The 23,116-nt window shown below is 40.1% G+C and overlaps 1 protein-coding gene across 4 annotated transcripts in view; it reads right to left on the bottom strand.

Annotated features, from left to right (window-relative positions):
• LOC308071281 (uncharacterized protein) overlaps positions 1-23,038 on the bottom strand; it is a 36,409-nt gene extending 13,371 nt beyond the window's left edge. Inside the window, exons 1-4 of one of the 4 annotated variants that reach the window (XM_080406466.1) lie at positions 22,880-23,038; positions 19,134-19,240; positions 16,526-16,572; positions 5,511-5,648 (exon numbers count right to left, since the gene is read on the bottom strand). In XM_080406466.1, the coding sequence (XP_080262592.1) occupies positions 5,515-5,648; positions 16,526-16,572; positions 19,134-19,240; positions 22,880-22,999 (408 nt within the window). In that variant the 5' untranslated portion in view covers positions 23,000-23,038 and the 3' untranslated portion in view covers positions 5,511-5,514. Of the gene's footprint in view, positions 1-5,510; positions 5,649-11,796 lie in introns of those variants that run through there. The other 3 variants (XR_013931036.1, XR_013931037.1, XR_013931038.1) reach the window with 3 other exon arrangements.
• Between the last annotated feature and the right edge of the window lie 78 nt (positions 23,039-23,116).

The raw sequence follows: 23,116 nt of genomic DNA, 5'->3' as shown, positions 1-23,116 counted from the left end.
TGGAAGACTTCCCCAGTAACAACCGAATATTTATTTGGCAGTTGCCGCTACAGCTTTGGCAGGGAAACATTATTTGCTATTGATTTAGGTAGAAACATAATTTCATCTCTAAAGTGAAGAGAAAATTTGTATGCATAGTCTAATAACCGAGGTTCCTAATTTTGACCAGTGAGTACTGCAAATCTTGAGATTTTAGTCTTCATGGGCTGTCTCTCTCCCTCGCCGTTAGCATACATTAACATCTATTGATACATAAATAGATCTCACTTATTAAAAGACTGCTTTATGATCTTATGGCACACATTCCATTTCTGTAGCAGATGGTTCTTCTTGTTACTGATGCTGATCACATTTGTTTTCTAGTAGAAAGTGCAAACCTATCAACATAACAAGAAATTTAATATGTGAAAATAAAATGAGTTCCTGCATTCTACATAAGGATGTTAAAGATCGGGAAACCTGGCTTTATTTGATGATGCACAACCTCAGATACACTTTTTTTACAGTTATATTACCCAAAATATTTAATCATGGCTTTCATCTTAAAATCTGAACTTTTCTTCCTCCCACAATGTTTTTGCAAAGACAAGCTGTCAGAGATCGTCAGAGAATAACATTGGGAGTTCCACCTTTTCTTTCTAATCTTCCCCCTGCCCCTTAACTGATGTGTTTATTCTATAAGTTTAACAAAATATCAAGCTTTTATTTTTACGTTTGCAAGGGCAGTATATCAAGTGGACCTGAGGCTTTGCACTGCTTTAACCATAAAGCTGCATTTTGTTGTGTATGCCTACAATTAGGTATTTCAAGCTTATGTACAAGAAAAAGGTATAAATCAGGACTTCACAAAAGCCAGAAGATAACAATTCGCACACAAGATGGTAAGACAAGTCGGGAGAGTACCAATTTACCTGTAGAAAGTGAGATGACATTACTCCCTGGTGCCAAGGATCAGCTGTGGTAGCTTAAACATCTGCTGACTGCTACTTCCCCTGCTGCTAGGTGGAGGGTTGTGTTTGGTAGGGGTAGTGCTCTGAGGGGTAGTCCTGCCCCGTGATCGGAGATGAGCTCAAGAAGTAGGGCCAGGAACCTCATGAGGTTCAACAAAGCCAAGTGCAAGGTCCTGCACCTGGGTTGGGGCAGCTCCCAGTATCAACACAGGCTGGGGGATGAAGGGATGGAGAGCAGCCCTGTGGAGAAGGACATGGGAGTACGGGTCCTAACATTTTTGTTAGGGATGGGTTTTACTGTTAAACTGCAGATTACGTCACATGCATGTCCTGCATCACCAAAGCTAAATCAAATCTGTTCCAGAGAAAACAAATCACATTTTGAACCTGTTAGCATGGATAGGTTATATGCAAGATGGGAAGATAAATTTGTTTACTTTCCTAAAGTTCTTTCATGGGCACAACCTGGCTATGATTCCTTAGCTAAGTACTCCTTTGAGTTGATGCATTTTTTTTTTTTATTTATTTTGCAGCATGCAACAGCTATTTGTGCACGTCCTAATTATGTCCAAATTACTCAGGCTACTGTCTACCTTCATTTAAACTCTTACATGCTTGTTTTTCAATTAGCTGTTATTGTATTTAAATGCCTTCTACTGGCATCTGTCTTTCCATGTTAGGGTATTTTAGATCCCAGATTTTTCTCCAAGGTCTCAGTTTCCTTTGTGCATGTCAACAGAGCCTGGTTTCTCATTCCTTATGAAGCATTGCCTTTTTTTCCAATGTTAGTCTAAGTACCTTCTGTCATGTTTTTTTGATCTTTTCCAGCTTCATATAGTTTTCATATAATATCCTAAGAAGAAAAGGTCGGAATATCCCAAATGAGGCTTTACTATTGTTCTATATCTGAGTAGTAGCTTCTTATATATACATCTCATTGCTAGAGGCATAATACATGCCAAGACATGCCAAGACTTTGTTTACCTTCTTGCTGCTACCAGACATTGTGCAGATGGCTAATGCATTATCCTTAATCACTCTCAGGTCTTGCTACTGCTTTGTTTTGTAGATAAGTGTTCTTATTTGTGCTCTAAAATTTGTATCGTGTGGTTCTGGTCTCCATCTCCACTTTTCCTTACACAAGGGACAATCATACCGTATTGAATCAGACTGGAATTTAAGACCATGGCATAGGGGTGGTTGCAGGATGGTTGCAGGTTCCTTAGAGCTGCAAGAAAAAGTTGCAAGTGCTGTTTCTGCATTTATACTCCCTATCTTTCCCCTCCTTTTCTCATTCAGAGAAATACAACCAGTCACTCCAGCTGATGACTCAGAAATTAAGTGGCTAGAGGTGTTTGGGAATGTATTCTACATCAAATAATATAGTATACAGATGTTTCATAGCTAATAGCAGGACTTACTAGACGAAGAAGTGCCAGAGGGCAGAAGTCCACTGTATATTTACAAACCCCAAAACTAGTTGCCAGGGTGTACTGAATGAAGTCCTGCTGGAGTGCCTGCGTTTGTGCCCGGTGTAACATTCTGTGTCCTGTATGGCTTTAATATTAAATTTCTATACACAGGAGCTATCACAACATCTTTGTTCCCCTCATCATAACATATTTTCTTACACAGAAGGATAGCAACCATGGATTTAAGTAATACTCTGTACAAGCTGAACTCTGAACTTGAGCTCCCTGAATATGGTATTAAAGAGCCCTGTGAGCAGCCCTGTAGCCACTGTGGCCATGACAGAATTGAGCGACTATTTTTTATTTGTGTGCCTAAAATAATTCCATAATTCCAGTTGTCACACTCATTTGCTTGTTAGCAGGTTTTCAGTCCCTCTGACCGAGGGAGCAGGCAGGGAGCAAGAGCAGCTCAAGCACAAAAAGGGAGAATAAGTGAATCTTTAAATGGCAGCCTGCTAATTTGTACCTCCCTTTCTGAAGCGCCAGCATCACCAGAAGAAATCTTCATTTCCACTTGAGTTCAGAAGGAACAAAACAAACCATTCGGGAACAGCATGTGAATTGGCTGAGCTGTTAGGTCACAAAATGTGTTGTTTGCAAAATATCTGTTCAGAACATCATTACTCCAAATGAGCTCCACCTGTACTCCATTATCACAGCTTCTTCTTTTTTTTTTTCTTTTTTCTTTCTTCATTCTTTTTTTCTCTTCTTTTTTCTTTTTTTCTATTTCTTCCTTTTTTCTTTTTTTTTCTTTTTTTTTTAATTTTTTTTAAAGTGTAGAAAAAATTCACCTTATCTGGTATCAAGCCTGTGAAAATGTAGGCAACTGTGTTAGATGGGCAAGCTTAATTAAGGCTTAACTTGGTGGATGAAATGTGTAACTAAGAATAAGAAGTACACTGAATCTTTATACGAAACAGGGTCAGAGGCACATTTGCTGTCTAAGTGTCTTCTGACCTTGCTCAGCTCTCAGGCTATAAAGACTTTTGTAAGTGGAATGTATTATTCAAGTTTTTGCCAGGAAACAAAAATACTTTCTGTATGCTATTTCATGACAAACTGATTCTTTTAATCTGATTCCTTAAATAAAGCAAAGAACAGTGAACAAGGGCAGTGAAGACAGAGACAGGAACCCCAGGGGGTGAATATGACTCCCTTTCTGAGCAAGTCATTGGTATCCCAGAAATTTTGAAATGTAGTAGAATGATATTTTGAATTTCAACAAATAATTAACAAGAATTGTCAGCTTTCTTCTCATTCCGCCTCATTTTCCAAGTAGATGTAGAGATGCTTAAGATACTGTTGTAAGAGGCTGAAAACACTTTTGTTGTGCCCTGTCCTCTGATTCTGTGTTTTCCAACCAGCTTTTCTTCCAGCCAGCTACCCAAACTCAAAGGACTGTTTTAATGTACTACCTGGAGAATATTCTTGTCTTTCAACTTTCCACTTCTTTTTTACCCCTGTGAAGTCTGTCCTTTCATTAGGCCTTGCCTATTGCAGTATTTTAGTCCTGCTCATTTATGCCTGTTTACAAATAGGTCATGCTATTTTCATGAAAACAGTCATGACAGTCTCTAAGGGTTTAGAGCAGCACACACACATGGCATGCAAGACTTCAGCATTGCTTCTGGAGAGTTTTTTCATTGCATTATCATGTTTTCTTTAAGATCTTCCAGAAATGCCTGGTGATATTTTTGTATTCCACCTAAACCAACCGAACGAATTTCAGTTTTGCATCCCATGTCAAGGTCATTCATTCCTTTTGAGCAACTACCCCATATAACCCTCCAAGCTATGCGTAAAACACTGTACCCTGAAAAAATGGAGATTTCCTGATTTTATTCAGAACTTAGATGAAACCAAGACCTCTTGGTGGGTAAAATAAATAGTTAACAGGCTAGTAATCTGGTCACACAGACTGAAAATGAGTCCCGTGTCTCTGTTCTACCTGATTAAAACTACAGGCCTAAATATAATTTCATATAGCCCTGATGACTATCCAGCTACCAAGCTATTAATTATTCTCTGATCATGAAGTCATACAGGGACCCCCTCTAAGATCTTTCATTGTGCAAGTTTAGGCAGAGCCAGTATGTTCCCATTGAGACATTTCAGTCTTGGATAAATAAATATTTTATAGAAGTCAGCATCACCACACTGAGAAAGGATTCCTATGCAGCTCAGAGTGAACGCAACCACGTCTGAATGGCTTGGGGAAGTGAGGGAACAGGACTGCTCTCAAAGAAGAGCTACAGGCATTGGCTAGTCAGTTTACTGAATACTTTTGACTATTAGCAAATATTTGAATTCTTTTCCTTAAACCTGGAGTCATACGCAGTTTTTAGAGTCTTTCAGTGCAGAAGAAATGACATTTTTGTTCATCCAAATACAGCTTTCCCTATACTTCACTGATAAGATTTTTACCCTAGTCTGTCTGAACCAATTATATTACATATGCAGAAATTCATTAATACAGGTTAGCTTTAAACCTGCCAGTCAATGCAAATAATATCAAATGATATACGGTGGTTTATATATTTGGATTACTGCCACCATGAAATGAAAAAATATTCTATTTCAAAGTGGAGGGGACCCATGGCATAGAATAATAGAAAAAGAGCCAAAGGGTTTATTAAATTTGACACCTAATCTTTCCATCAAGCTTATAAAAATAAGACTGTTCTGCAGTAGTGGCCTAGAGCATTAAAGAAGTGCTACTGCAAGATGTAGTGTTCTGAGCCACTGCTGTAAAAATACTGTTTTAATATAAATCGTGAGAAGCTAGTTCTTATTTATTTTGCCATACAATCATGTAGTTATAATGGACCATGCTGAAAAGCTGTTGCACTTAAGAATACGAAGCATTGTCGTAAGTCTGAGAAGATGGCTGAAAACATAATCGGAAGGTACTTCACCTAAAGCAACAGGCTAGTCCTGCGGTATTAAGCATTGTGTCCCTGATTTAAAACCTTGTAACAATAAAAGGTACAACCTTCCAAAATGCCAAGCTTGTTAGCCTTGTAACAGTGGCTCAATCGTTTGATAGCTATACCAAGTGCAAAACAAGAGTATCGGGTACTCAACTCACCCACTCAACGGTGCCACCCACGCTGGCCGGCCTGCGCTCTGCACTCCTCAAAGGCCTCCATCATGCCATGTTTCCACCCAAGAGCAGTCCATCCTAGGAAGCATGTTCCCATCTTGGAGCTCAGACCACTGATGAAACCTTAATAATCAAAATATTGTCGTACACATAAAGAAAACCTGCATAGATGACACTAAGTTTGGGTTTTAGTCACGTTAATCTTTTAACTGCCTAATAGCCCAAATTTTCTGCTTGCTACAGAAAAACCTCATTAATACTGCAATGAAAATTATTATATAGAAAGACATGTCCTAGTACCTACTGCTTTGCTTTATGCTATGCCGAGCCTCCCGGCGTTCCTCTGTATCCCAAGGCTGACAGCTCTGGACTTCCCCAAGGGTTCGGGAAGACGAGGTTTAGCACGTGCAGTGACCACCCTGAGACATTTCCTGGGAAGATTATGATGCCTGTGGTGAAGGTTTCATTCTCCCCAGTCTTGGGGTCTGCCCGAGGCTTTAACTAGTAATGATCTTTTTTTTACTAGTAATGGTAAAAATCTTATCTACTGGGTTACAAACTGGTGAACATGTTTAACTATCCAGTTTCAACTCACTCATAACACTTTTACAAGAAGCTGAGCTTTTACCATACTGTTCAGCACACTAATCCCATGGTAATCTAAATGTTTTAGTGCATTTAAATTGGTGTTTTTTTCAAGACTTTAATTTCAGTACCTCAAGTGGGCCAGATGTTTAGTTGGTTTAATCCATGTACTTCTGTCAAAGTCAATTAATCTGATAAAATACCAGTGTGGGATTGTATCCACTACAATTTTACCAACCTATGATCAGTAAAAAACCCTCAATTATTTTTGCTGAGGATGGAGATAAGACATTAATTTTAAAGACTTTCTATTTTTAACTGTGGCTGTCTTACTTTCTTCCCTCTTCATGGCTGAATTTTATGAGCTGCTGGATCTGTCAGCTGAAATGACAAATTTCTAACTCAATCTTTGTTAATTTCTTGAATGTATAAAATAATGTATGGAAGTATACAAATTACTAACATACTGTTTGATTGCTATGCTTTTCCCGTTCTAATTTCTTTTTCTAGCATTCTTGTAGCATGTATGTGCTATACATTCATTTTCATAAGCTTTAACAATTATTGCATGACCTTAATGTTAACATCTAATAAGGAATCTGTTTACCTATGTTCCTTACAAAACTCTTCATTTTAATTAAAAATTTGCACTCTTTAACAGTTTAAAAATAAATATGATTTTCAAAAATAAATAAACAGTTGCTTTTTATGTCAAATGGTTGATAGCAGAGATAAGAACTTGGGTGACTTTGTCCATTGTGTTCAGTAAAAGCATTTTCCTGGCAGTAGCTGAAGTCTTTTTCTCCAGTGGAAGGTTGTAACACAAACATGTTTTAGCCTTGATACCATGAAGAGACCCCATTAATTCTAAAGCAACTACCATGAAAGGAAAGTCAAGTAGATACATAATCATGTGAGTCAAAGATATAATTTTAGTGCCTGCAACAAAGAATTTATCTGTCTTGTTAATAACACTTCCTTTGAGAAACTATAACATAAATGAAATTATTTCTTTCTTATTCTGTTAGTATGGATATTAACAGGTCTGTACAGGTATATACAGGTCTACCCAGTTTAGAAAAGCGGCACAAATACTTCAGATGAGAAGTACCACTAAGTAGTTCCACTTTTGCTGAGGATGGAGACAAGACACCCATTGCAAAGAAACTATTATTGTTTGTGACACTTTTACTTCTTTTATCGTAAGTATTTCCTATACAGCTGGCTCCCCACAAGAAGCCTCAGTTTCGATTCTGCTGTCCCATGTCCCCCAAAGCAACTAATCTTAATGAACAACCTACTCATGGCAGCGATGTTTGGACAAGAAACATGGGAAGAATTATCTTAAGCTTATTCAAGATGGGCAAATGGTTCTTAGAGTGTAGAACAGGGAATACCGCAAGATTACTGGAGGGTATGATTTGTCAAGTTATACCAATAAAGAGAAGAAAAAATAATTGTGATGTTGAAATTGATCCAACGAACTAGTTTGAAAAATATATTTATGTTACAAACAGCACAGTGGTTTTAACCTTATTGGAGTTCAGTGTAATGTAATGTACCGGCTCCACTACATGTTCTAAACTCCAGGCTATGAAACTTTCTACAGCAGAACCAAAAGGCTGAAGTAAATAGGAAACAGCATGTTTATATGCTTTTACTTAAGGATCAAATCCTTTCTGGAAGAAGAAGTGGTTAAAACATTTCCACAACTTCCAGAAAATGTCTCTGTCACTAGAAAAAGGATATTGCTGTTTAGGAAAAAAAAAACCCAAACAAACCCAAAACAATAAGACAGGGCTTTGGAGAGCACATTTATTTAAAAAATACAGAGAGTGAAATTACAGTGATGAGTGTCATGGCAACTCCTGTCATTTTGATTTGTTCCTTGTTTTTTCCGCAGAGTCCCAGCCTCCTGACTATCAATGCTGCTTGCCTGCTGTTCGCTGCCTGCTGCCTTGCAGAGAGAATTCTTTTGCTAAATCCTACCAGAAGGAACGTGGATATAATTGACCCAGGTCTGGGTCAGGTGGGTGCAGACTCTACAAGCCTTGTTTCTCACAAGCTAGGAAGCCACCACAAACACTGCCACAATGACTATGTACATGTCTTTGTGCCATATTCCATTAGCTCACATACTTGCTGTGTGTCATGCTATTCAGTGTTATTCTCACGGACAGTGACATTGGTCTCTTACACTATCAGTTATTCTGAATTGGGAAACCTCAAAATAATAGTGCATTGTAAAGAAAGCTGGGATTTTAAAGAAATTCTAGATAAAAGCTAGGGACCATGATGTCATGAGGTAACAGTTTTGGCAGTGCAAGTAAGACATTTAGTGGATCCACAAAGACAGGTAAACAGGATATACTATTCATTTTCAGTTGTATCATTATCTGGAATGTCATTGAAACAGAGATTCTAAAAGATCAAAAATTGTTCTAGAGAGGGGCTGCTTTCTAGATCATGTTTGATCCAATCCAGTGTAAAAAAAACCAAAAAGTGAGTAAAGAACAAAAATGGTAGCCATTTGGCTCACAGCTTTTTCTCTCTCAAGATTTTAATGTATATTTCATATTACATACACTCAGTATAACACTGGAAAGCACAAAGTAGATGGACAGGTAGGAACCCTTTCTGTGAACTGCAGTGCTCTTCCAGAGCACCTGATGGCTTCCAGCTGTCATATGCCCATCAGTATTATTAGACCTCTTAATGAAACAGGACTAGTTTTAAGTTTCTTTGTAGAAACCAGCTCAGCACATCTCTGGACAGCCCCTGTAAAGCCCCTAAGAGTCTGCACCCCCCATTACAATTTCTGTATGTTATACTGCTCGTCCTAAGGTATGTGTTCCACCTAATCCAAAATCAGAAGTTGGGAAGACTGAATGCCAGCTGCTATACGACACAGAAAGGTGATAAGGACATTATGACTGATAGTGAAAAAGCCAGAGGTAAATCAAGTACAGATAAGACTGACATCAGACTCTGGCATTTGTCTGTCAGTATAGGATTCTTACACATACAGTGCATTGAGAAAACATTTTGTAAAGAACAACATACCATAGAGCTGTTATCCCTAGAGAAAACAAACAAACAAGTGAAAATCATAGCAGATGTATAGAAAACCAAAGGGATAAAATAATGAAAGAGGTTTCTGGTGGGATGGTGGCACTTATTTTACGAGCTTGTTAGGGTTTCAAAGGTTAGGTTTCTCTGATCAGTCTGTGCTTACTGCGCCTCCTAGGACTGGAATTTCTGATGGTCAAGTGCTCTCAGTCTACACAATTTTTACTGACATCTAGATTCAATGAATAGGTGTCCCAAGAGCTTTTTATGCTCTAACTAAATAAAATAAGGGACAACATTTTAATTCAGAACAGGAGTGTGCTTTTTAAAAGTCAATCTGGTCATCATTGTCACTTACTACACTTTGGTTTTCACCATGAGGCAATCTCAGACCTTCCGAACTGGAATCCTTATTAATGAAATTAAACTAAGAACTTTATTGCAAGTGTTAATGGACAGTCAGTCCACAACTCTAACCAGTCTAAAGTAACGTTGCACCTTTTTCTGAAACATGTAAGGTGAGGTTTTCAAGTCCTTAACACCAAATCTTTCATTCTGCAGATCTTCTCTGGCTGCACTAAAACTTTTGGTAGTACAGATACAGGACCTTCCAACCCTCGATGAGGCATTGGTTTGGGATTTAAATGTCTCCAAACCACCAGTCCAACAATGACTCCTCAGGAGATGATGGAAGACAGGTTTAATGCCTGTGCTGGCTACCACCTCTCAGTCACCAGCATGATTTTGCTCTATATAGCTGAAAGCAGTATGAACTACATCTCTAAATCCTGAGCCTGCACATGAAGCTTAGAATTCTTTGCCATTTTGTGGTTCTGTTCTGACCCAGATTGCCACAGAGAATTATGGCCCCAGCCCTCAAGCGGAGTGAAGCAGCACCATGTGTCATTTGAGAACCATCACACAAAGCCAAGTTTGTGCTTTTCTGAATTTAAACTGTGTCAGGACAGTGACCATCTGGTCTTTCCCTTGAACCAACAGCTCCCAAACTAGAAATCGTGCCTCTGGAAGTGTGACTGCAAATGGTGTTATAAATCCAGCCACAAAGATAATTCATTGTTCAATATTCAGTTTACATGAAATGTAAAAAATGTGAATTAATATAGGCACTATTAAGATGGTTCTAAAACCCTCAAAGACCCCTACTGTATAGGAAATTTGATGAGGTCAAGGCATAATTTTCCACTGTGTTGCCAGTATATATCAAAGTATACAGTCCACTGTACAGGTACAAGGGTCTGTATTTTCCTCCTCTCTTTTGAAACCTTTATTTGTTGGTAGTGTTTGTTTTTTTTTTTTTTTTTTTTTTTTTAACAGGGAGTGGAAGTTACTCTCCAGTCCAAAATTTCAAAAATCTAAACCACTACAGCCCCCAAGCTACTCAAATTCTTATGGTTTGCATACAAAGGGAAGATACTACATTTTCATGTCATGTACTCCTGGTGCACCTCACACTCTCAAAAGCAGACTGGGAAATAAACTTGAGGCTGCTTTGTGTCTTTTTCAGTATGCCATGCTGCAATACATTCGTACATTCTTAATGTGTCTGCCCTCTGAGTATTTAGGCCTTTATCCTGTAGTAATTACTTTGTTATTACCTTGTCGTTTCACTGTACTTTGGCACTGGACAGAAATTACCTTTTACTCTTATGCTGATCTTTCTTTCATAAGGATTTCAGAATAAAGGTAAATTAACAAAGCTGATAAAAACCCAGAGAAAATTCTATTGTGCCTCCTATAATGAGAGCTGAAGCAACTGGCATACAAAGAGGAGGACCTCTTCTCTCGACTTTGTATTTAGTTCATTGCCTAACTTGACAACTATGGAATGTGCTTGCCAATATTTTTTTCCTCAATAATACCTTTAAAATAAACTAGAACAGACTCTCTTTCAGTTACGTATAGATTTTGGCCATGGCTCAGGAAAGCACTCACGTATATTTTTGAATCCATTTCTCATCGAGACAGCATTTAAGCACCTGAGTGAAGATAAACACACAGGTAAGTGTTATGAGAAGCACAGAAGCATTAGATAAACTCAAAACCTGACCTGAACAAAGGTCTCTCTTCATCCAGACAGAAGTTCATCTGGAAAGTCAATTCCCCTTCTGTTTTCCCCTTTCCTCTTCCTTCAAAGAAAAGGCATATACAAAGCTGCCTGTCAGCAATGCAGGTGGTGCCTCTCTGAAAACGTATTTAAGAAAGGGCAAAAATTCTGGACAGGCAGAGGAGTGTGATAGGCAGCCCTACAGATACCGAGGTCAGTAAAGAAGGAGGGGGAAGAGATGCCAGAGCAGAGATTCCCTCACAGCCTGTAGAGAAGACCATGGTGGAGCAGGGGGGAAAGTGTGAGGAGGAAGGAACAGCAGAGAGGAGCTGTCATGGGCTGACCACAACCCCCATTGCCCATCCTGGGCTGGTCAGGGGTGGGGGAGGCGGTAGAGGAGCTGAGAATAAAGGACTGAAGTCGAGTATGGGAAAAAGCAGGGGGAGAAGGTGTTATTTTGATTTTCTGTCTTTGTTTCTGATTTACCAACTCAATTTTAACTGGCAATAAATTAAATTAATTTTCCCCAAATCAGGTATGTTTGGCCCCAACCCACAGGCTTTGTCTGCTTATTTTGTCTGCCTGTCCTGTTGGGAGAGTGGGAGTTAGAGAGTCGCTAGGTGGGCGTCTGGCAGCCAGCCAAGGTCAGCCCATCACAAGTATAAATTATTTCTGTCACAGGAGGTACATGGAGCACTTTCTGCATGATTCATGTACATTTTTTACCAGCTTCAATGGTTAAAGACTTAGGTCATTGTGAATGTGCTTTGAAATTTTACCTTTATGACGATACATTACCAAAAGACTTTTTAAAGAATCTTTTCGCAAGCTACTTAGAGACCGAGGTTTAAATATTTGTGATTGTGGAGGAGAGGGAGAGCGTATGTAGTTACCTCTAGGAAAAGTTTTCTGTGACCAAAATAGGACTCTATTTAAGACTGGCCAGAGACACCAGTCATTGTAGTGACACGTTTTAGGAGAGGATTCTTTAAATAATACAGGAGAGTGTCTGAATAGGATGAGAATCACTTTGGGTGTAGGAGTAGATTTTAATGAAGAAGCTAGTAGGATCACTCTGCATGTGCTTTAGCTAACTTGAATGAAAAATCCTACAGAAAACTTCTTAGGATAATGGCTTTCATTTTCCAGCACTGCAAGATGTTGCAGGTGATGATACAGTAATTACTGTGCAATGAGCACATTGAGAAACAGCATAACTTAAAATGACTTCATTGTTCTAATTGCTGATTTGAGAAAGGAAAATGCTCCCAGTACTATTATGAACGGTGGATACATTGGCAAACTTTGAATAGTTCTTCTTTGCTGCTTACCAACTTTACAGCCCTACAGGAAGAGAAATTGTTTAACTAAGCCACTGAAAAGTGCACCACAATTACCTGTGACAAGTATAAAATATGACTATTTATTAAGCCCCTTTTTCTCAACTGTTGCATACAGTACGTTGCAGAATAAGATCATCTCCATGCAAACATATGAGATGAATGAAATGCAGTGCTGAAAGAACGGGATGTTAAAAATATATTTGAGACATTTTTCTTGCATTTCTACAGAAACATTTAACGTTTGAAAAACCCCTAAGATCCGGTGGCCATCAATACATGTTGCTAAGTGCATTTCTTCACAGGCTCCCAGAAATGAAAGGGGCTTGTTATCATAAGAAGAATTTTGCATTTTGGAATAATTGAAAGATATGAGTCTACATATGCTTTTTTAGTTTAATGGCAGGTTTATATTATGTGCAGTTAAAACACAGTCTTTACATGTATTTACATCTGAAGCTGATTGCAAGTTATCAGGGAAATGCCTGGTAAAATTTGTCAGAAATTGACCTATAGAAAGTAAAGATGAAAATCAGAAAATTTTCTCAGATCTAGAGTACAATTTTTAGTTAGCAGGCTTCCTTCAGTTATCCAGCAATCTGCAAGGCAGGGTATAGAGGATCTGATCCAGCAACAAGTGCCTGCCCCATGTGGTTCAGAAAAAGGATGACTCAGTAACTCAAATATCCACTGAAAACTGAAATGACCTAGTGTCTGAACTGTTAGCTACTTTTGCCACAGAAATTATTCTAATCAAAACCTTGTAAGTTTTGGGTTACTTTTAATTTGCAAGAAAATCAGGAACAATTTTACGATCTAATTTTGCTGACATGAAAAATATGTAATTCCATACAAGCTTGGGTTTTCACATTTTAATAATTCTTTAAATACAAACCACATAAAATATTTCCAAGTTATAAACAGCTGGTCTTACAGGTATATTCAATCTCTATGTGATAGCATTCTACAGGTTAGCAGGCTCTCCTCTCCTGCCATACTCTCATGATACTACAGGGCAGTACTGGAGCCCTGCAGGGGCCATGGGTGCAGACTTACAATAAGCCAGAATTCTTTAACCAAAAAAGTTCCAGCTTCACTAGGATCAAAGCATAACAAGTAAGCATGAGAGGTAATAGCAGGCAATGCGGATGGAGGATTAAGGCAGTGATAAGATCCTTCAGTTATACTTATCAGTTGTGTGCCTGAGTGGATGATGAAGACACAGTCTTTCTACAACCAAAGCAAGCTGGATGCTGCACGGTCACATCCACTTCACATATGCATGGGGTCCCACGGGCTCTTACTGAAAGATGCTAAAGCCTTTTACATTCCCAAATAAATCTCTACCTGCATTACATAAGACTTTAGCTTCACTTAAGATGCCAAATAGCAATAAATATTATTACCCACCTCCAGCAGGGAGGGGCTCTACATAACCCCTACTGGGTTCACTGCTCCCATATATACTCTCCAGCAAAATCACAGAGCAAGGTGAGGCCATCAGAGCCCCCATGTTTCTGTGAATACCCTATTTTTGTGTGTGTTCAGCCACAAGTAGAGTAGCAGGAAAATTACAAACCGTGTTCAGTTTTCAAGGAAATAAATGACCAAGTGAAAGGACAAACACAAAGAAAGAAAACTGACCCAGCAAAGACCCATGATTATTGACAGCTACTTAGGGAACGAAACATCGCAGCAAAAGCCAGCTTAATAATATTAGTACTTTTCATATGAGAATCTACTCCCACCTTCTTAAGTTTTTGTTCTCATTTTCTGTGCTTTCCTACATTTCTTAGGATCATAGATAAATATTTATTTAACAGAATTTGAGATTACTGAAAAAAGATAGCTGTGTGGAGCTACAGTATTTGGCAGGCAAGACCATTCTCCGTTTCAAAAACTCAACAACTGCTGAGGCAGAACAACTTATGTTTCCAAAACTGGCCTTGGGGGCTGTAGCGGGTTAACTGAGGGGGAAGGCAGCTAAGCCCCCACCTGGGCATTCTTCACTCCGTTACTCAGACTGTCTCACTCCTCTGCAACAGGAGGGGGAATAGGAGGGGCAAAAATGAGAAACTCATGGGCTGAGAGAAAGCCAGTTTAATAAGTGTTACCCCCCCCCAAAAAAAAAAACAACAACAAAAAAAACTAAACCCCCAAACCCCAAGTGATTCCAAGGCAATCGCTGGCTACCTCCCAGCAGCAGGCCGATGCCTAGCTGGTCTCTGAGCAATGGCTACTTTGGGAAAAAGCTCAGCTCCCGGTTTTACTGCTGAGCATGACATGGCACGGTACGGAATACCCCTTGGGTCAGTTCAGGTCTGCTGGCCTGGGGGTGTCCCCTCCTGCTGGCCCGTGGGGTGCGGGGGCGTGCGGGGGGACAGCCTGGCCACTGTGTGAGCCTCACTCCGCAGCAGTGGAGCGTCCGCGCGCCGCCAGCACCGCTCCAGCCACAGACCCGACACACCGTGCGACACCGGGAACATCCACACCATCGCACACAAGCCCAGAGGCCTGCAGAAAATTAGGTATTCTTAACAGGTTTGAACATTCTATGAAAAAATACACTAGGTATTGAGTCAGTATATTTTTCCAATCGCAGTATTCAAGAGTTAGGCCCACTTATCTAGTGAGTAACTTGTTTTGAAGGTGTTTATTTTGTTATACTTCACTGATTTTTTTTCTCTTATTGTGAAAGGAAAACTCATGTGTGATAATTCTTATTTTTGTGAGTAGACCAAGTTAAATTTCCTTGTCCTTGTTTTCTCATTTTTCACTTTTACAGAGGAAAACATTTTACTCATTCAGAAATCAGAGAAGTTGTAAATGTTTTCTTCATGTACTCGTATCTGCATTGGTTTTTGCTATTTATGCAATTCCTTGGACTACAAGACAAGTGTTGACTACTACATTTGAAAAAAATATATAAATCATGCTATGGTTATTTCTTAAGAGTAGATAGCGATTGGAGCATTAACGTAAGGTACTGTAGGTACAGGTGTTTTAACTGTAAGGTATAGACTGGTTAACTCCATACCAACCATATTTGGATTAATACATGTCAGCTACAAAATTTATTCAGACTCTAAGTGCTTAATTGTCTCAAAAAGCAACTGCCAATTACCTTACATACGGACAATGAATTGTCTGATAAATGTCAGTAGTTGAGAAGACCTTCTGCTGCCTCTAGACAATCCAAACAGTACTCGATGAGAATGGTACCTTAGGGTTCTGTTGTTTGGTGGTATTTTTATTACTTAGTCATGTGAAGTGCACAACTAATGGGGACACTGAGATTATCCTATGTTAATACATTTTGCCAGTGTTGCTTTTCCTGGGTTTATCTGAAAAAAACAAGGAAACAGATGTCTGGTCTCCTAAATTCAAAATAGGAACACATCTTAGTGTTCCGCTGTGTCAGAGATTTCTGCCAAAAAGTGAATGTTATTTCTAAGGCTGAGCAAAATCAAGACAACTAACTCAAAACTGGATGCACATGTTTTATGAATCAGGTCCTAAGATTTTATTTACTTTTCCTCCTATGTCATTCAAATGAATGCAACTGAAAATATGGCTTTCTGGAAAAGACATTTGCACCACCTAAAATGTATAAACTACTGTTGTCATGTGATTCAGCAAAACACATGCTAAAGAGTAACCAAAGGTATAAAGCCACCCTTGTTTGCTGAAGTTTTTAAGGGCATGCTTAAAACCAAGCAGATTCCAGAGTGCTTCACAAAGCACATTTGGGCTTTGTGCTCTACTGCTTTGACAAATGGAGAACATAATCAAATAAATGATGTAAGAGACATCTTTTTTACTGCCTCCTTTCCTTGTGACTGAGAAGAGAACCTGACGTCTTCCTAGTAGCGGTCCCCCACCAGTCAGGAAGAAGTTGAAATATTACAACAGTGATGGCTGCTGCTAACAGGAAAACATACCTGTTGTGCACCAGAATGACCCAACCCAAGCTCTTGCAAGATAAGAACTGTAAAAAAAAAGAAAAAAAGAAAAAAGAAAAGACTTTATACATATATTACTTAGTTTTCATATAATTATGTTTGAGTTGGAAATTAGGTAAATGGAGTTCATCCATCCAAATTCTTCATGCTTTTTCTATCTCATTAGCTCCATAGCCCAGGCAAATGATAAATGCTTGTAATATTGCTGCATTTTAAGTGCATGCTAGAGACTGGAAATGCATTGAACAGACTGTTCAAGAAACTGTGCTGTTCTTGTTCATTGTCATTAGTGGCCCATGTATTTTGATTCTTATGAGGTAATGACATATAATAACAAAGGTTATTTTCAAATCTTACTACAGATCTCATTTCTAAGGGAGATAACCACATCTATTGAGATAATGCAACAGATGTTATTCAGGGAATGACTATCAATTTGAACCAGTATCTGTAAAATAATCTATTTTTCAAATGCAAATTGCTTTCTCTACATGCCCTTTTCTTCCCAGCATAACCACCCTGTAAAACTCTGCCTTTCTAGTGTGTAATTCCTTGACACTGTAAAGCATTGAAAATTTCAGTGGTACCTGTCAGTTGTTCCCTTTTCAGTCCATGAAAAATTTCTTTTATATGTTCTGGCAAATATATAGTTTACTTCTGCAAACATTCATAAAGGGAAAGTACATAGATTCTAATCAGGCTCTCTTACACGTTGAATACAGACTTACTTTTGTTGTAACTTACAGTAAGTCTGTCTTTTGTACCAGGCATCAGATATAACAGAACTTCATTTGACTCCATCAACCTTCTAAAAACTCATCTTGTCTGAAAGTGGATCTTGCTTTTTTATGTGCACCACAGAAAATGCATTGAGGAGTCTTCTATTCCCTTCCAACACTTCTTCTGTCCTACATCATTACTTCAAATGCATTTCAGTCTCTGACCTCTCTGGGACAGAGATTTCTTGTGTTAATACCTTGCCTAGTCTGGAAGGGACTCATCTCTGACTACACAGAAGTAACACAACAGTAACAGCCAGACTTTAAGTCTGTGTGACAACACTAAAACCAGATAGGGATAGAAGATGCACGACTTCTGTATTTAAACACAAAGACACTAAAAATACACTTCCATTCCTCTGCAAATCTGCTTAAGTATTAGACCAGTGCTTCTCACACTGCTTGTAAAGTCAGCGTTTGTGGGACGGAGGCCTCTATTCCACTTCCATCATATCAACTACTGGAAGTAAATATTGCACTGCTTTCATAGGACATTCCTTCTGGTACTGCGCTACTACAGCCACTGAGGATAAATTTTCCCTAAGAAAACCAGGCATTTGATGTATAAGCATCTCCACACCATGCTTCAACATGAATTCAAATGCATCTCTTCCTTTACCTTTTTCTCTACAATTATTTTTATCTTTTCATTTTCTTGAAAGTAAGAATCTTTTGTGATTTTCTAAATCCATCTAGCAAGAAAAAGTGAATACCTGAATATATCAGAGCTTATTTTGAAAATGCCAGGCCCATATTTATGCCTGCATTGCCATTGTTCATGGAAACATAGCCAAAATATACCCTAACTTAAAAAAATAGGTTAAAAAGTCAGTAACGGTACTGTAGCACATTACTGTCCCATGGATTTGAAGACAATTACTTCATTTTCTGTTGCACACTTCAGTTCTAACGTCAAGGTTAGGAGCACTTTAAAGAAGTCATCTGATTTTTACCTAGCAAGCTGTATGATAGCAGTCGTCATTTGCTTTATGTGCTACGGAGAATTTACAATTATTAACAATGCCTATCGTGGTACAGCCATTAAATCCCTCTGTTCATTGAGGGACATTGTTTCTGGTTCAGGCTGCTGTGTGCATTTGCAGTGCAAGTCCTGTAGTACCCATATGTTGCACAGATAGTAACAGCTGTGAAGATTCTACAGAATAAACTTAAATCTTAAAAGAAAAGGGAGCAGTAGGTTGTCAAACTCTAGAGAATGTCATGCCTCTACATCTCCACTGCTGTCGTAACCCTTCTAGACGTGTGTCTAGCTATGCCTAGTGAGTTCACGTGAGCTTAGAGGTCTTGCAGTTAGTATCTTCTGAAAGCAGTAGAGAAATACCATCTCTTCAAAGAGGCTATCCTATCTCAGAAGGTTGGTGTTTTAATGATAGAAAAGCAACCCCTTTATGTTTGTCCTCTGCTGCCAAAGGATAGGGCCAGTGAGTATTCAATCATTGTTAAAACTGTATTTCTTAGATCTAATTCTGGGGGAGAAATTAAAGACATTCTACAGTACTAGTTCATTCCCTGTAAGTGAAATGTTGGAAAATGCTAAAAATAATCTCCTCTGCAAGAAAAGAAAAAGTCAGTGGATATAATTTTATTCAAGTGAATCATATCTCTGTTAAAGCAAAAAAAAATATACGTTGAAATATGTTGTCAGTGGACAACAAGCTGAACATGAGTCGGCAGTGTGTAACTGCAGCAGCAAAGGCAAATCAGATCCTGGGCTGCATCTGCAGAGCATTACTAAGACAGACAGAGATGTGATCATCCCACTCTACTCATTGCTTGTCATGCTGCACCTGGAGTACTGTGTCCCATTCTGGTCCCCACGATTCAAGAAAGTGGACAGTCTGGAAAGGGTCCAAAAGGCAGCCATGAAGATGATCAAAGAGCTGCAGAATGTGTCCTGTGAGGAAATACAGAAACAGTTAGGTCTTTTCTCCCTGGACAAGGCTCAAGGGGACCTCATTGTAGTGTCCCAGTACCTACAGGGTGGCTACAAAGAGTATGGAGGCTCTTCACAAGGAACTACATGGAGAAGACAAGGGGCAATGGGTACAAGTTGCACCAGAAGAAGTTTCATCTCAACATAAGAAAGAATGTTTTTCACAGTAAGAACAATCATTCACTGGAACAACCTCCTCAGGGACAGGGAGAGCCCCATTGCTGGAGGTTTTCAAGCTGTGATTGGACAGTGTGCTAGATAATCTCATCTAGACTCCCCTTCCCATGAAAGGCTGGACCAGACGACCTTCTGAGGTCCCTTCCAACCTGAGCTGTTCTGCAGTTCTATGTTTCTCTGATATGTGTATAAAGCAAAATTCTAAATACAGCATAATGTTTCTATAATGACTTGTTTAGATACACAGTTCAATTTGTGGATGTAAATAGTAACTAGAAATGAAACCCAGGAATATGTGACACATTGTTTTCAAAGCTAAATATGGACACTGGACATAGGCAATTAAGCATTCCCTATGTTTTCTAGCTGAATATGCAAATTTGACATTCAAACCAGACTTCTAAAAAAAACCTTACCCAAGCAAAAACACTAAGAACATAAGCAATCCAGAGCTTAGGCGTTTTTGCTCTACTTTAATTACTTCACCATAATTTCAGTTAAGGGCAAGGCACTTTAGTAGGTTATCATTTTGCTCCTCCCAACTGTTTCAAAAGTCAAGTACAGTTTCCCCTGACAAAAGACATAGTGGATGGAATTTTTAGATGGAGAATTTACAGCAGAGTAGCATGCAGAGAATTCATTATAGCTAGGAGAAGTGAGGCACTTTAAGAAGGTGACAGTATTGTTTGCTTAATAGGTTTGCCTGTTGCAAACTAAGGGTAACTGCTGAACTGGCTTAATAAATTACATACATTTTTCAGTAGCTAAAGAGAAGCATGCAGCAGGTTCTGGAAGAAAGAGGGTCAAAAGGCTGATTATAGAAAGTAAAAAAAAAATAAAATGTTATGGGATACACTGTTGAAATATGCATTTACCAACACAGACATACACTACTACTTAATGCAGATTTACAGGACAAAGGAATGTAATGACCTGTAATTCAGGACCACAGGGCTTTTGGCATGGGAGGACTCTTCCCTCTCACATGATGTTGTGCAGCTCCGCATTTAAGACGGGGTCCCAAGCTTGGTTTTAGTATTTTCGGTGGCTGCTATGTTTCTGCCCCATTCAAGTACGGTTTGTTTGCAATTTCAGTATTCTGCCCTATCATGAGATTTCATAATATTATATTCTAAGGCCATAGTTTATTAACATAATTGAACAAAAGGCATCATAGTCCACTACAGCAGTTTAACCCTGCTTCAAGACTATTTTAAGGGCTAAAATGGAACTGTTGTGGCAATCAGGTCTTGGAATTGACCACAGTGGAAAATCTGTGTTGTTACTCCAAGGTAATTTTTTTTAACCTTTAAGTATTAGACAGATATACACAAGTGCATAACGGCAGAATATGCTTATTAAAGTGGGAAAGGATCAGAAGAGGTGATACTAGTTGAGGAAACAGAGTTGTACTGCTCTCTAGATTAGAGAAGTTGGCAGGGAGGAAAAGGGAGCACAGTATAGATCAGACTGTCCACTGCACCTCTGGATGGTATGAAATAAAAACTGAACCTAACTGTGAAAGGTCTGAGTCAAGGTCTAGAGAAGTCAACCTCTTTTATTGGGAGGGTGAGGTTGGTCAGATTCAAAACTCTCCTTGTCCGATTTAAACTACCTTTGGTGTGAAGTGGCTGCAGAACAAGTTAAGCCTAGGACATCACTAGAGGTAGCAATAAACCTAAAGAGAAGAGCAGAAAAGCATAACAGCAGATCTCTTTTTATATATTCTCACACACACACACACACACACTTATATATAAAGGTCCATTGGATCTTGCTAGCATTTCCAGTAAAAAACACTGCTAAGAAGATATTGCTGCCCATGTGCACCCTGGCACTGTTGATCTATCCCATTCATACACTATGTCTCTTTGTCTTTTGTTTTCTCTGGGATTTTATCAGTTCTAGAAAATGGACAGTACTCTTATTGAGTGTCTCGAATCCAAAAGTCTATTTGATAGTCATTGCAGGCTTGATGTGCAGCAGTCTTTGTAAAGAAACACAGTGATCTTTACATAAACAGGCTGACCTTTGTAACTGGCATTTTGTCAGGATGGGGTGAAGGCAACTGGGGGGGGGGGGGGGGGGGGAGGAGCCTGTGCTACTTGTTGCTGTAAGAGAAAATGTATTCTGAGGCAAAGGTGCAAGATGGGAAGCCTTTTGTTTTTATAACTGCGTAATGAATCATGCATATGCCTACATATTTAACAGCTACTACACTTGAAATGGACACTGCATTTTTTCCTTTACTGACCATAACATCTTTCCCTCACTTCTTTTTTTTCCCTCCACTCTAAAGAAAAAGACAATAAAACCCAAAGAAGGCTAAATCATTACTAAGATCAGACCACTGCACAATTCTTTAGTATAAAAATGATGAAATACACTGACACAAACAAACCAATGTGATGCCAGAGAAATCTTGGGTTTCTGCAGTTGCCAAACCTCTCACAACAGATTCTGGAAACGTAAAACTGCCAGGCTGGCAAGTGAACACCGGTACATGAGCACTTCACACTGGTGCTTAAAGAGATAATTGGAAGGAGACAAAAACCTTCTTGATCAAAAAAGCTAAACAGAAATTAGTCTCTTTTGACCACATGTAGCACAATGGACAAGTGCTAGTGCAATACTGGTGGTTACTCCATATAGTCCAATGTATACATCACATAGTCTGTATGGTCACTGTGGTTATAGATCCTGGAAAGCATGGTGTGAACACAGCCAGGCTATCTTATTCACACGCAAGGATGCCAAAGCTTCTTGTTCATCTGCAGGCTGTGCCCTGACACGGACTGGCTTTCAGTTTATTGGTACTGAGCTCTCAGACTAACTATACACAGGGAAACACATTTTTATTAGCCATAAACGCACGTGCCTGCTTACAGCACGTGTGTAGGAGAGGGACCGGGGGGTGGGGGGTGGGTGGCAGATGACACCCAAGCTCCATAAATGCTGGCGCTGCCTCCCCATTCAGCACACACCTTGACAATCAGCACACCCCGGAGCCGCTGTGCGAGGAAAAGGGAGATGTTTCCACCGAGCCAGCTCGTGATTTCCATACAGAGAGCCCAGGAGCGCCGGGAAGGGGGGGATGAAGGGGGATGCTTTGCTTTCCCCGAGCGGGGAGGGGGGCACGGGTGATTAGCAGGAACATTACCGCTCATCCCCCTACCCCACCCCGCCGATGTTTACAGCCGCGGGTCTGTCTCCCCGTGCGCCCCCAGGCCGGCTAGCCGCGCCGGGGCTCCGCCGCCTTCCGCGGTCGGGGGCGGGGAGGGGGCCGGGCCGGGGCGGTGGGGCTGCCGCAGCCGGGCGGGCGGGCGCCGGGGAAAGCTGCCTGCTGGGGGGGGGGGAACAGAAAGGAACTGACACAAAGGCTTGGCCGAGGGTAGGGGAAGCGGGGCGCAGGGGTCCGCTTACCCGGTCGGTACGGCCGCCGTGGCTCTCCGCGTTGCGGCTGCAGGAGGAGCGGGTGCCGCGCCACCCAGCCGCCGGCCCGCGGGCTGCCCCCGCCACCCGGGTCATGCCGTGCCCCCCCATACACCCCCCCGCCGCCCCGGCCCACGGGTCATGCCTTGCCTGTCCCCCGCCCCTCCCGGCTGTGCCGCCCGCCCAGCCCCGCGGGCTGCCCTCGGCCGTACCGTGTGTCCCCCGCCC

Source organism: Falco punctatus, assembly GCF_963210335.1.
Source record: "Falco punctatus genome assembly, chromosome: 11".
NCBI classification, from domain to species: Eukaryota; Metazoa; Chordata; class Aves; order Falconiformes; family Falconidae; genus Falco; species Falco punctatus.
Note: the sequence above shows the minus strand (reverse complement) of the source record. Positions and strands in the feature narration are given on the sequence as shown.